The sequence below is a fragment of the Colias eurytheme genome, chromosome 3, assembly GCF_061535395.1.
Source record: "Colias eurytheme isolate Ceu_HAF_F1 chromosome 3, ilColEury1 Martin Lab GWU primary, whole genome shotgun sequence".
Classification (NCBI taxonomy): Eukaryota; Metazoa; Arthropoda; class Insecta; order Lepidoptera; family Pieridae; genus Colias; species Colias eurytheme.
The window spans coordinates 7,019,800-7,034,953 of NC_142982.1; the positions used below are offsets into that span (position 1 = coordinate 7,019,800).

Sequence of the window (15,154 nt, forward strand, 5' to 3'; positions counted from 1 at the left end):
TTTCAAAAAATAATTTACTATGTACAATATTACAGAAATACGTTAGTCTAACACGCGATTTCGACTTAGGCGGATTTTGATTGGACATAAAGAGTTTGAGGTTTATTTTTATAAATTTTGAATTCAAAAAATCATAATTGAACACCTGACACCAATCAAGCAAACACAAACCGTACGCTCTAAGGTTAAAGGTTTACAATCCCTAAGGACGGCGGTCATTGCACCTGTACGAGCAAGACACATTATTTTTACAAGGCAGTGACAGTGACAGGTAATAACAGGTTAATGTACGAAATTCTTCCTGCTCCGCGACCGGACTTTATCACTGTAGAAAAATTCGTTCCGTTAAGGACTGCCAGTATACTGCCGCAGTACCCTAAGGAAATTTATGACGTCATTAATCGCCGCCATATTCTACTGTGAGCACTGGCGTTTTCGAGGTAAGGTACTCGCAGTACTTTGATCACGTGATCAGTCCACAGAGCAAGTAATAATTAATATGATCAGTCGAAACCACTCGAGTGCCTAACGTCTTATAAAGTATAAACAAAGCTACAGTATAATCACAAAATTTTAAAGTTCTGTAATTAGTTTGGATTAATAAATAAAACAATGGAAGAATTGCAAAAATTAACTTTATTAGACTGTGTTGAAAATGTTCAATACGAGCTGAAAGTTCTTTTTTATGAAAAAGTACTTACTTTTATTATATTATAAATTCAATTTACAATTAATATTAATTAAAATATTTTTAATTGGACAGTACTCCAAAACAGTTTATTAAACACTTGACCGTAATTTGAAGCTTACTTCATCGAGAAGGTACCTAGCTTTTTCCGCCTATTTTTCCCTCTCTTTCCGTTGTATATATGCTATCTCTCTCGCACACCTCTCCACCAGGTGGCGGGGCGCACGATAATGTCGGGCGCTGGATGTTTTTCATTGGCGTCTAGCTTCCGCCGCGAGAAGGTTGTCTACAAGACTACAACCTTGGTGCTATTAAGTATTAAGTATTGCTTAAAGCAAGTGCTAAAAAGTGTTAAAAAGTGTATCCCGTCGGATCGGTACAGTGAGTTATTTTTACATCTATTCTAATAATATTTTACTTAAAAATGAGTAAAAATCTTTAAAGTCAACGGTATAATCGTTGGACTTTATTTAAAATGCTGAGGTTTTTAATGAATCCTTCAGCAATAGTTTATTTTTCAATATGCTTAAATACTTAATAGCATGAATAAAGATATTTAAAATTAACGATACAACCGTTACATTTTACTTGAAATAGTAACTTTTCTTTTGAAATATTTCATTATGCAATATGTACTAATTAATATTTGAATTTTTAATACTGTGAGTAAAGCTATTTTAACGGTGTTACCGTTCGGCTTTACTCGAATCGTTAATATTACTTTTGTGATTATTTGATATTACTAGATATATCAAATACCCTCTCTTGTATATAGATATTTTTAATATTTTATTTCATTTTTAATAATGTGTTTTTATTACAAGGGTACAAGTGAATTTTTCGTGGAAAAATTACAATTAATACTTAGTATGGATATGAGCCAACTCAAAGCTTTACAGGCATACAATCCATTGCTACGACTTTATTACATTGTCGTTATCGCTAGGAACGGTTCGGAATTCCTATCATAGTTTATTACTAAAAATTATCGAACGAGATGAGTCAGCTCCAAGAAGTCACGACATGTCAGAACATGTTGTGATTTTATTTTATAAATCGTACGGGAGTTACCGCTCAACTGAATAATGATGGAATTCGCTCTTGTATAGTAGATACGTACCATGAATGTTCCACACATTCAAAACTATCCGTAGTCTATACGTGTCCTTTTATGAGTATTATTCTGATCCGTTTTTATGTGAAAATAGACATATTACACACGGCTAATTTGATTGAAAATTACGTTTCCTATGTTCAAATGATGCAACTTTTTTGTTAAAACGAGTAAGTACCAAAATTTTACAATTAAATTCTTTGGTTTACTGAACTTGTGCTGAAAGGGTTATCGTATAATAATTATCGAGATATCTTAATATAAATTAGATTTAGATACACTTATTTCAAAGGATTTACAATTCACTTCTAACGTTTTAGAATAATATTATAAACTTGTACACCTTGACAAAAAGTAAAAAATTGCGGGTGAGTGGAGATTATTTTGTGCAATTAAATATAACGTCCTACGACGGTATGGTTGCGTTCGTAAGGAATGTTAACGGATATAAAGCAACTAAATGTTACATCGATTGCATGAACAAAAATAAATATGAATCGAAGTTCATTTTAAAATTTAGTGAATTGATTTGAATTATGAATTTATTAAATGTCGCTAACATTGGAAAATAAGTTAAAGGACCTTGTTAATTGCTATATTATTTAAATGATTATTATTTACTGCTATTTTTATATTAGCACTAAGGTGTATTCTTGCTCGAAGCAGAATACATAAATGTGGCCACTACTCCTCGCAGGGGTTAGCCAGGTCAAATTCACCCTCGCAGGGTGTCTCTTAAGCATTTTTTGGCAGGCCCTACTTATTTCTAGTTACAAACATCCCTCGCGCAGCTGTCGCTCGCAGGGAAATGGTGCAAATATATATCGGCCCTCGCGGGGCTTTGATTACAATCGTCCCTCACGGAAAAGATGGTGCGAATATATATCAGCCCTCGCGGGGCTTTGATTACAACCGTCCCTCATGGAGAAATGGTGCAAATATATATCAGCCCTCGCGGGGCTTTGATTACAACAGTACCTCACGGAGACATGGTGCAAATATATATCAGCCTTCGCGGGGCTTTGATAACAACCGTCCCCACGGGGAAATGGTGCAAATATATATCAGCCCTCGCGGGGCTTTAATGGCGATTGGTGCAAATATACAAAGGATTGATCATTAAAATGATCATAGATATTTGCTTTTGTCAACGAGGACCCACGAAAGAAGTTTTGGATATGACCGTATCGGATCTTCACTCTTCTAAGGTAGGTAGAAAAAGGTTTTGAAATCTACTTCACAGTGGGCAGTATAGTAAATGACCTAATAAATACAATAAAGGTTAGATACGTCAAATAATGGGCGCATGAAATTGATACTTCGTATCCTAAAAGTTTACGCTTCAGGAATCAGGAAACCACCATTGGTTTACCAATTATGGAAATTGGAATTGAACAAATTGTATTTACCAATGCAAAGCCTAATCACAACAAAGGAAGGCGAGTCGGATCAAATATCATCTCGCAGATGATTTGTGGCGGTGGTTTCGAGGATTGTCACCAAGCCTTGTGTCAACGGTATGTTTGGTATCGTAATTAAATGGCACTAGCCGACCAATTTACATATACAAACATCGGAAGAGATTTTTTAATCGCAAAGCGATTGAATGTAACAAATGACGATTGATTACGTATAGTTGACCTCTCATAGGCCTATTTTAGTTGCCCGGTCTTGTAGGCAATTTATTTGACTCGTTTTTCAACCCATTTGACCTCATTATTGCACCCATGAGATTTTTCTTCGGGGCTCAAACAATAAATCGCTGAGGGATTAGGATAATCGTTTGTTAGACAAGTTTTTTGTCATCCCACCAGGATTATTATATTGTATAATAAAGTAATATACAACTATTAACGTAAAACGTTTAAGTACTCAACGAATGCTGAGAATACTGACTGTTGAGTTACATAGGATAGAGGATAAATAACGGAAAGTCAATCTTTCCAAACAAAAGCCTCTTATTATTAGATATTACTTGGAACCCCTACCCTTAACGAGAAAGCTCTGCCAAATGACTTCTCATTTCTTTGCTTTGGGGGGGGGGGGGGGCAATAAATGAAATGTACAGGCTATACGGCTTTTAAAATATAAGTCTGGTAAGCGAACTAAACTTTGCTGGTTTAGTTCTTGCTATATCGCTATCCGTGCCTGCTTCTCGTGTTTACGGGTGAATTAAGTTTATCAATAGTCATAAATGCAATGCTATTCAGAGGATATACTGCATTTAAAACATGACAAAGTCTGGTAAGCGAACTAAACTTTGCTAGTTTAGTTCTTGCTATATCGCTGTCCGTGGCTGCCTCGCGTGTTTACGGATGAATAAAGTAATGTCCTGTCTTCGCATCCACAGCTAACTGTCCTATACTGTCATAATCTTAACACAGATTCATTCGACATAGCTCCCCACGAGCTCAGTTCTTCATTTTTGCACTCGCACAACTGTGGACAACACAAGAGCAATGCCTCCATTGGTAGCAGTTACAATCAAGGGATAACTAACCTTAGGCTAGCCATATTACGGATGTTGGAACAACCGACTATATTCAGGGCAATTTTCTTTGTTCAGTGTAACGTTTAGACTGTCGTAGCATTCCTACGGAACAAAGATGGGATCAGATCTGCATCCTTAATGCAGTTAATCGAAAGGAGATACTTTCAGACGACGATAGTATTCAAAACCCACCATATTCCTTAACATAATATTGCATAGTTAAGCTTATAATCTCTCTTGCCATTATCCTGCAGCAGAATTCCTTGGCGATAATTTATCCTCGTTAGAACGAGCGAGGGTTGTTACGATAATATGAGAAATCCTAGTCAGTTAGAGACCTGAACGACGCGATAGAGTACCGCTATTTCAGTAGTAGTAACACCTAGAAGGGTGAAGGTATTCTGGAAAGCGGAACTGAAGGCCCGGTCAGCAGCATCAGCCACCTAATAGACAGTGTTCAGTGCTGCACCACTATAATCTGCAAAATGACTCTGACGGTATGAAAATGTGGAGTACATTTTCAAAATATCAAATGATATAGTTGGAATAAAAATCCTACTTGCCTCCGTCTATCCAAAAGACATACGGAGTAGCTAGTAGTAGTTGGTTGAATTAGAATAAAGTAACTATAGTTAAAATCCTTTGTTACTGACTGGATAAATTTGGCTCTTTTCCTATCTGACGTTCATATAGCTGTTGACTGCCTAGTGTTGTGCACAAACACTATTATTATAAACTAGCGGTCCGCCCCGGCTTCGCTCGTGGTACTTACGTTTTCTCTACATAAAAACCATCCTCGTACTTCAAAGAATTATCGAAATCGGTTCAGCCGTTCTCGAGTTATGCGCTTACCAATACATTTTGCGATTCATTTTTATATATAAGAAGATAAGTCACGTTATGTAGTCCCGAGGCTTTCGGTATATAAGTTCTTATGTAAATCATAATTATATCTTAAAACCGAATTGATTAAAAGTAACGTACTTGGCTGTAGTAATTGCAGTTTTGGGACACAGATAAGCTCCTTATCATTTTAGTCTCTTAAGAGTTAAGTTCAGTATATTTGTTTCCAGTACAGAGTTTATGACCTATCAGTTTTAAATAAATAATTCATGCATTGTACTGAAAGTACTAGCCATGTTTAGATTATGATTGGTGGCGTTGGCTCTAAACATTAATAGATACCGCACGGTTTGGTTTGATGTTAAAAATCTGTATTATAATTAAAACCGTTTACCTGTTTTGATATTTTATTGCCTTATTCAAGGGGTGACCTTTTAAATTTATTTCTGACCCCAAAAGTAAGGACCAAGTTCTCTTCTTGTCCGCTTGTAGCAGGTTGGGTTAAAACTGTGTGAGTTGAGACAGGTGGTAATTCTATGTAAAGATGATTCAATTGTGCTTCTACAGAGTTCTAATTGAATAAATAAAGGTTTGAGTTTGAGGTATTTTTGCCTCGTCGGGATCAGCTGTTGCTTCATTTTGTAAGTAACATCTAAATGCGTAATTGAAAGTCGTTACTGGCGCTTTCGCAGATTTACGCTAAAGATAGTGAAAATTGTAGTAACTTTAACTTTTCAAGCCCAAAAGGTTAACTAAGGTACGCTTGAACCAATCTCATAAGTTCTAATACTTTTAATCATTATGATTAACTTTTTGGTTCTTATTTGATTAACTTTTCATCTGGGATTGTTAATATATTATATAATATAAAAATTTGTGTGATTTATTGGTAGGTATACTATCTGCACACCTTACTCTTTCAAATAAAGAAATAAGTAATTACTTATGTATTCAAATTCACATTGGCGTCCATATATTGTACACCAGGTGGGTAACAAACAGGTCTCAATGAAGTAAGCTTCAAATTACGGTCAAGTGTTTAATAGCTGTGTTTTACCTGAAAATAAAACACATATTAAATACTTACCTATATTTGAAGCTTACACTTAACGTCCACCTGTTGTGGATTTCGACTCAATGAAAAACATCCAGCGCCCGACATTATCGTGCGCCCCGCCACCTGGTGGAGAGGTGTGCGAGAGAGATAGCATATATACAACGGAAAGAGAGGGAAAAATAGGCGGAAAAAGCTAGGTACCTTCTCGATGAAGTAAGCTTCAAATATAGGTAAGTATTTAATATGTGTTTTATTTTCAGGTAAAACACAGCTATTTTTATGTTCTAGAAAACGTCTTTAATACACTCATTTGAGTGCTGCGTCAAAAAATGCGGCTGACAGTATACTGGATTGCGTTCCGTTTTAAATCGTAACCAGTATAACTGGCTATAAAGGAACGGCTTCACAGTATACTGAATTGACGTCACACCTTACAGTGGTCGCAGTGCATAACGGAATACACCCTAAATAATATATCAAGCTGTACCAAGTACACACGAAAAAAAACGGAGAAGTAAAAATAAAAAAGATTTTATATTATTAATTTCTGCACATTATTTAGATGTGCTCACAGATGTGCTATTTACTAAATAGTTTTGATATATTGTAGCACTGAACATTATCGTCCGACAGCACACGGGCATATCGGTGTCGGCTCCGATATCCGATATCGGACCGGTATGTGAAAAACAGGTACATAGAAATCTTAAAAAAATCTAAATCATACATTTTACTTGCCCCCATATCGGATATCCGCTATCGGCGTCCGATATCCGATGTCGGATCGGATAATGTGAAAACGCTCTGAGGCACAGTCAAAATTTGACTTTGACATCAATTACTGACAAGCTGTGCTGACAATGACAGAAGATTGTTGTCTTTCTGAAGTCATTTGTATTAGTTGTGTAAATTGAATTTTTAAATTAAATATTTTGATTGCAAATGAACTTAGTCATACTTACAATCACTATGAAACATATATAATAACACAGCCGTTCGCATTCTATACTCAAACTAAACTAACTCTCAAATCGATTAAATTATCGTATACTTTACACAATATTTCACCACCGCGAAGCCAATTACTGGTATACAGTAAATGAATATTGCTTTAATATTAGGAAAATTCTGTTATAGTGGTGTATGTTTGAAAAGTGTGTGCAAATCGCGTGTTAATCCTTTTAGAATCCAAGTGCTTAGAATGGGATTACTTACCGAAGGAAGCCCTTTGACTTGGGAAGAAACAAAAGCTTTAGCAGAACATGTGCGCCAGCACGGAATTGAACAATTCATTAATTTGTATAAGAAACTCAGAGATCGAACTGGAGATGTACTTAAATGGGGGGATGAGGTAAGACTTTATTTTTTAATTTAATTAATTTAAAACTTCCGTGTTCTTGTATGTATGTAACTATGGTGCTGTGTGGTGGACATAATGTTGCGGCCCTTGGGTCCGTAATCATCCGTCCTTTTTTGTAAACTTGTTGGAAATTTAAGTAATTATAAAATTATAAATCATTGTTTTTCAGGTAGAATATATTATTGTAAAATTTGATGATGAAAATCAACGTGCAACAGTTAGCTTGAGAGCTGATGAGATTCTACCTGAATTACAAAAGAAAGAAATAGAAGATCCTCAAAGTAACTATTATTTATTTAAAATATGTTTTGACTTAACAACTACTACACAACATAATTTTTTTTATATGACGAAGCTGGTCTAAATTAATTTTATTGCATGATATGAATTAATTTTTACTAAACCTACTGTGTCATGATTGAGTTGTTTTATAATGAATTGAATTCAATGTAATGGCCTTCATGCTTCATTGCTCATGACTCATTGTTGGTTCAAAATATTAAGTATAGTTATTATTTAACTATTTCAAACATTTTATTATCAAATGTAATCATTAAAAAATCTTACTTATATGTATAATTTCAATGCATTTATTTAAAAACATATGAATTCAAATCAAAATATTCATTTAGAGCTTCTTTGTAGTATCTTTTTGTAGAAGCAGTTAACTGTTATTAGATAAGATAACACACAGTATGATGATTGTTCAAAAATGCCTTGAACAGATTACAGTCAATAATTAAATGTATGTTATTCATACATATAATCAACTGCTAGTTTAATTAGAAAATTGCAATTCATCATGTTAATTGAATATAGGCTGAATGTATGATTGTTTGTCTATCAAATTTATGAATCAATTATGTACATATCAAAAATCTTGTTCTTACCAATCACTAAAAATAAAAAATAAGCTTTTAAAAAATTTCTAAGATTATGACTTTATCAATGCTGCTTGGAAAACATAAAGGAAATCTCAACTTACATGTTGAATAAACATTCAAAACGGCACTTGTTTAGAAATGTAAACTTATAGGCCTTCATGTTATTTGAGTCATATTTCAGCAACAAGATTTCATAGTGTTAAAGAACGAATTATTTCATATTTTCTATATTGACATCCAGCAAACTCATCTATAGGATTTGTTAAAGAAATAAAAAATATTGAAGTAATTAATGGTAGTTTATTACTATTACTTGGTTTTAATTGTTTAGTTAGTATAAATGTTTGCTAAGTTATCCAATTTTTTGTTTACTTATTAGATGTAAAATCTTTGTGGCGGCCAGAATATGGTGCATACATGATAGAGGGTACACCAGGAAAACCATATGGAGGCCTTTTAGCACATTTCAATATTGTAGAGGCCAATATGAAGTTCCGTAGAGCTGAAGCTAGTACATTATTGAAAGATGGTGAAGTTATAATGAGTATTACAAATTTTCCAAGGTAATACAATATTTTTCACATGAAATTAAATGCATTTAAAAACTATAATTTCTAAAACAAATTTGATTTTAACTTTGAATTCACATTGTTTCTAGGTTAGGTTGTCCAGGGTTTACAAGCCCACCTTACGAACCAACACCAAGTTCAGGTGTGACCAGATCACATTTCTTTCCTGATGAATCCATCTATCCTGGGCATCCTCGCTTCAAGACCCTAACATCTAACATAAGACACAGAAGAGGAGAGAAAGTGGCAGTAAATTTACCAAGTATGTTAAATAAGAAATAGTTAGACTATTATATAACTTGTTTCTCAATCTCAATAAAAAAAATATTTGTATAATACAATATCATATATAGAAGTTTTTTTTTTCATTTGAGCAGGAAGGGAATAGTACTAAATTATCATTCTTAGTTATCTAGACCGCAAGTGGTAAAAACAAACTATGATAATGTCAATGATTCAATGTTTATTCTGCAAGTCATCAATTATAAACATAATATTATAGTAAAAAATATGGTGTATGGTTGTTTACAATTATAATTATGTATGTTATTTATTAAAGTGCAATAACTCTTTTCCTTCCTATTTGAAGCTAATAGTTTGTGGTTTACCAATCTAAATATTTATTTTTGAGTAATATTAGAGTGTACTATGTAAAGTACACAAGCCTCTATTAAACTCTTAACAAGATGCATTTATCAATATTAATATGTCATCATGGCGCATTTACACAGTCGTGTGAACATCACCGCGTTACTTCAACATTCGTATACGAGTGTCGTCACGAACCATTGTTCAAACAATCGTACGTAAGTTCCTGAATCGTGATCGTCCTAAAAACTGCTCGTAATACTACGGCCACACTACCGTGATATGCCAATAATTATTGCCACAACTTTAACAACACCTAGGTGTAACCATGACTTATGGCCATAATTCTACAATGCCAATCAATATGACAAATGGCGGTAGGCAATAGCTCCGGCGGCGGTATTCTTTCGCACATCAAAGAAGATTACCGCAGTAATTATTGCGTATGCGGCCACACTACCGTTTGTCCAGTGTGCAATATGAGCTCACCGGCGACGCACGTATCGACCGACATGGAGTGGTCAAATGAAAAAGCGCTCGATGGCGCAAATTTTTGGATTTCTTGGAATTCTTCTCTTTGGGATCTTGGGGATAACCAACAGAAGAACTATAAAAATCGCAGTGTACACAATGATGCGTGGCGTCGGATCAAACAAAATTTATCATTTCCAAGTACAATAGATGATTTGAAAAAGAAATAATCCTTTTTAAAAAGAAAGAATCCTTGATGAATTATTACAGAAACCATATTATATATTAATTATTAACTAATATTTTTTTTGCTGCAGAAAATGCCAATAATTACCGACATATCTAGGTAAACTCTAGTGTAACCACACCAGTTCATGCAGTAATTTAGACGGTAATTTAATGCCATAATTATTGCGGTAACAGCCCGGTAGACGGTAAGGTAGTGTGGCCGTAGCATAATACGCGTCTCGTCGCGAATACGCGAATAAGGCAAATATATGCATATTTTTACATCTGTTCGTTATTATCTTCTCTATTTACATGAATGCGTAAATGCATCATCACATATTTGATTACTTACAAATATAAACATAACAAAAAAATGTTAATTTCATGTACTATTAAACAGCGGAGTTGATAAAGTACCGTTTAACATTACAGTTTGATTAAAAATCCTGTCCTATGTCTACTACTAGGAAACTTTATTCAATTTTAATTTATTTGCAGCGTTTTATGCATTTATTTACAATTTTAATTAACAAAATACACATATTAACGTTTCTTTGCAGTATTCCGCGATGTCAATACAAAGATACCTGTAGATAATTATCACGAGCTTGAGAAGGGAGTGGCTCAGCCCGATTGTGTGTACATGGACGCAATGGGGATGGGCATGGGCTGCTGTTGCTTGCAGCTTACGTTCCAAGCGTGCTGCATTACTGAAGCCCGCACTCTCTACGATCAACTAGCACCTTTATGCCCAATTATGGTGAATATACATTTTAGGTGCTTTTAAGTTGAGGAGAAAAAAAAATTTTCTATTTTATATTATGTACAATTGTACAATATGATTGTATTGGTCCAGTGATATGAATGCATTAATTTAAAATAACATGACATAGTTGACTACGACTTTCGCCGTAACATAGATAATTATTCATTGAAATCTTTAATTACAATAGTCAATAATTCTATATATTTACATTTTACATTGTAAATACAAGTACGTAAAACTTGGTTGGTTATCATTCCGAAACAAGGTTATCGACTTTTTAATTATTTTATGAGACTGTACTTAACTATGTCTGAGCTATATTCGGTTGAATTATATATATTAAAATTATACTTGTGAAAAACTACAAGGCCATATATCAACTAACAACTTGATATTTATTTAATGTTTTAATTTTCTACTAGCTAAGATAAATCCTTATCTGTGTTATACTCAATTATAATTTCCTATATTTATTTAATATGCGATAATGTTATTTTTGGATAAACGATCAATTAACATTTTTTGTTTCTAAGATACTAACTATAATAATTATTATTTTAATGTCATTTTTTTTAATTAATAAGATCTTATCGCTTTAATAAGATAAACAATCAATCTATCTACGCAACAAATTTTCAAATTAAAAACAATGATGCCCCAGATTTGGACCAAATGTGGTTTCCACTCATGAAAAATTGAAATGTCAAATATCAAAGCTCCTTTCATCATTGCGTGTTTCAGTTGGCCTTATCGGCAGCGTCGCCGATATACCGCGGCTACCTCACGGACGTGGACTGTCGCTGGAACGTAATATCCGCGTCTGTGGACTGCCGCACGCGGGAGGAGCGTGGGCTCGAACCGCTTAAAAATAATAAGTTCCGAATTCAGAAATCACGCTATGACTCCATCGACTCCTATCTGTCGCCGGAGCATGAGAAGTGTGTGAACTTTTTAAGTATAATTTTTTTCGTTATCGTACTTGTTAACCTTTAGCTTAAAGAAGATATGGAAATGACTCATTTTACTTTGTAACTTTCGAAATAATTGATGATTTTATTAAGAGTTTTTAACTCTTGTTATAAATGTTATCGTGCAATTTTTTTCAGATACAATGATATACAAATAGTGCACGATCCCAACATATACCGACGCCTTCGCGAGGGCGGCATCGATCACCCGCTTGCGTTGCATGTTGCTCATTTGTTTATTCGGGATACCGTATCTCTGTTCTCCGAAAAAGTCAACCAAGATGACGAAAATGACACTGACCATTTTGAGGTCAGTTCAAATCCTAATTATAAAGTTTTGTTAAAAAAAAATTAACAAAAAATACATACATGCAATTTTTTTTAATTCTAGTATTTAATGTGAGATCTTTTTAATACATCGAATTGACGCGTTCAAATAGAAACCCGTGGTGTTCTAGAACATTCAGTCGACGAACTGGCAGACGATGCGCTTCAAGCCGCCGCCGCCAAACTCGCGTATTGGCTGGCGCGTTGAGTTCCGCCCGTGCGAGGCGCAGCTCACAGACTTCGAGAACGCGGCTTATGTTTGCTTTGTGGTCCTGCTCACGCGCGTTATACTGTCCTATCGGTTGAACTTTGTTCTACCTATTAGTAAGGTATGTTAACTATTTATAAAAATTTGTGAAATAAATATAATTTCTCAAATACAATCAAACAAAAATAGATTATAATTAATATAAAACGCATTGCATTGCATCAAAAAAGCAGAACTAATGACGACTAAAAAATTACATCATATATACAAATTACTATAAGATGTTATTGTGCAGGTGGACGAGAACATGCAGCGCGCACAGCGGCGCGGCGCGTGCACACAGGAAAAGTTCTGGTTCCGCCGCGACGTGCGCTCGCCCGACGCCGATGTGTACGCTGAGATGACCATCAACGAGATCGTCAACGGAAAGGCATGTTGTTATGCAGTTATCTGTTTTAATATATTGTATTCAATATCATTTTTACTAGATCTTGTTCCAAAGCCGGGGTCCGGGGATCACTTCAATATACATACGTTTGACATAATTTGATTAGTTTTAGTATTTAACATTGTACATTACTTATAAGTTGGAATGATGCGTCCCAACCTATCCTACTAGATGGAGTGTACTTGCTTGAATCTACCCGTCTATTGACAATACATGTGTCCCCAGGACGGCGTGTTCCCGGGTCTGGTGCCGCTGATCGAGTCGTACCTGTCGGGCATGGACGTGGACGCGGACACGCACTGCTCGGTGCAGCAGTACCTCAAGCTGATCCAGCGCCGCGCCGCCGGCGAGATCTCCACCATGGCCACCTGGATGCGCGAGTTCGTCACGCAACACCCCGCCTACCAGTGAGTTCATTATTTATATACATGAAGATCTTAATTTAGAAATAGAAATGCCACATAATTCGAATCTAAGTTTATGAAAAGGATAATCTCTGAACAAGAAAACACGTAAATATGTACTAAGAAATTTAGAAAATGTCTTATAAGAAATTTTCTAAAGTAGTCGCAAAATATTGCGACGTGATATTTTTCTTATATTAGCCGGTTTATTGTTTTCCATTTTTCAATATAAGACTTATTATTTCGACCAATATTGGCTTATAATGCCTGTTCCGTTATTTTGATTATAATGTACCATTTCAGGAAGGACTCGGTTGTGTCGGAGAAGATAAACTATGATTTGTTGAAGACAGCCCACGGTATACAAACGGGCTCGATCCCGGCGCCCACGCTGCTCGGCAGCAGCAACGTATCCAAGACTAACGAAGACATTCCCAAAGCATTTACTAAAATGATGAACAAAGACTGTCCCTAAATTTTACCCACAATACATACACGTAGTGCCTTCCGACTAGCGGCTTCGGTTTTTGGGCTTTGTTACTATACTCACTCCTACAATAATAATTTAAAAATGTTTATTAGTTATTTTATATGAGATGGTTAAATAGTTCTTTAGAAGGGTTTTACATGGAAAACTAAAAAGGTTTATGAATTTTATCGGTGAAATTATACATTTTTAATGACATCCCATATTAATTCTTTACTAATGGTTATATGACCATAAGAAAGTGTTTAATCCAAAATTGACAAAAATACAAATTGCTTTTCATAGGACGTATCCTTTAAAACTTAACTCGCTAATGATCGATCTGATTGGCGCAAACTTGTTTCCGAGGGCTGCAGATTCTGTGACGAAGCGTGGTTCAGAGTACTCGCAAGCAAAAGGATGAAACGTCACCAAGCCGAAAACGAACCTGTTCCAGCAAACTTCCCCTGTCGGACCTGCGGAAAAGTATGTCGATCTCGCATCGGATTGTTTGGACACCAAAAGCATTGCTCAGGCATAGCACCATAAACCGTCTGTAATAGACGTATAGGCCAATGATGATGATCCTTTAAAAACACTGTATTTTTTTCTTCTAACTAACTTTTTATATTATGTTAGCTATTAGTTTATAACAGCACTACAAACATGATTTTTTGAGTATATAGATCCTATAAGGATTATGAGCAAGTTTACCATTAATTGCTGTTGTGTGTGTTGAGAGAGGTTGTGAGCGATTTTATTATTCGAAGTATATTGTTTAGAAATTCCAATAAATTCAATTATTTTCGTCAACGCTGGACGTACTATTTTACAACTTAAGGAAATGCCGTCTTATTTATATAAATATGTCACAAAATTAAAATTGCATCAATGTTTTATGTTGGAAATCATAGAATTAGTAAATGGCTCTAAAGATATAATGTGCCTTTATCAAACAGATGTGCAATAAAATAAAGTACTTATGCTTAATTTTTAAACTATAAAGTTGCAATATTTCTATTTTTACCTTATCAATACATTTTTAATTATTTCTATTATTGTAATCAATAATCATTAACTTTTTCTTATTTGCTGATAGTGTACTTAAGATTGCAGTACAAATGAAATTACATCACTATGTTTAAATATGTTACAAACAAACATATTGAAAAAGAAAACAATTTTAATTATATAATTATCTGATCATGTATTGGTACTTATATTTCTATATTATGTATTTTGGCGCTACTTAAATTGTTACGTAAGGTATTATA

General features: G+C 34.6%; 1 protein-coding gene across 2 annotated transcripts; it reads left to right on the forward strand.

The window, feature by feature from the left end:
• The first annotated feature begins 7,057 nt into the window (after window positions 1-7,057).
• Gclc (glutamate--cysteine ligase) lies at window positions 7,058-14,196 on the forward strand. Of its 2 annotated transcripts, XM_090119780.1 has the most exons (12): window positions 7,058-7,281; window positions 7,379-7,544; window positions 7,723-7,834; window positions 8,817-9,000; window positions 9,096-9,268; window positions 10,854-11,053; window positions 11,801-11,997; window positions 12,166-12,337; window positions 12,486-12,683; window positions 12,858-12,992; window positions 13,236-13,417; window positions 13,718-14,196. In XM_090119780.1, exons 2-12 carry the CDS (start codon window positions 7,395-7,397, stop codon window positions 13,887-13,889), a joined length of 1,875 nt encoding a protein of 624 aa, XP_089975906.1. In that variant the 5' UTR covers window positions 7,058-7,281; window positions 7,379-7,394; the 3' UTR covers window positions 13,890-14,196. The 2 variants fall into 2 exon arrangements, with proteins under 2 accessions (XP_089975906.1, XP_089975905.1); XM_090119779.1 differs by having other exon boundaries at window positions 7,058-7,544.
• The last annotated feature ends 958 nt before the right edge of the window (window positions 14,197-15,154 follow it).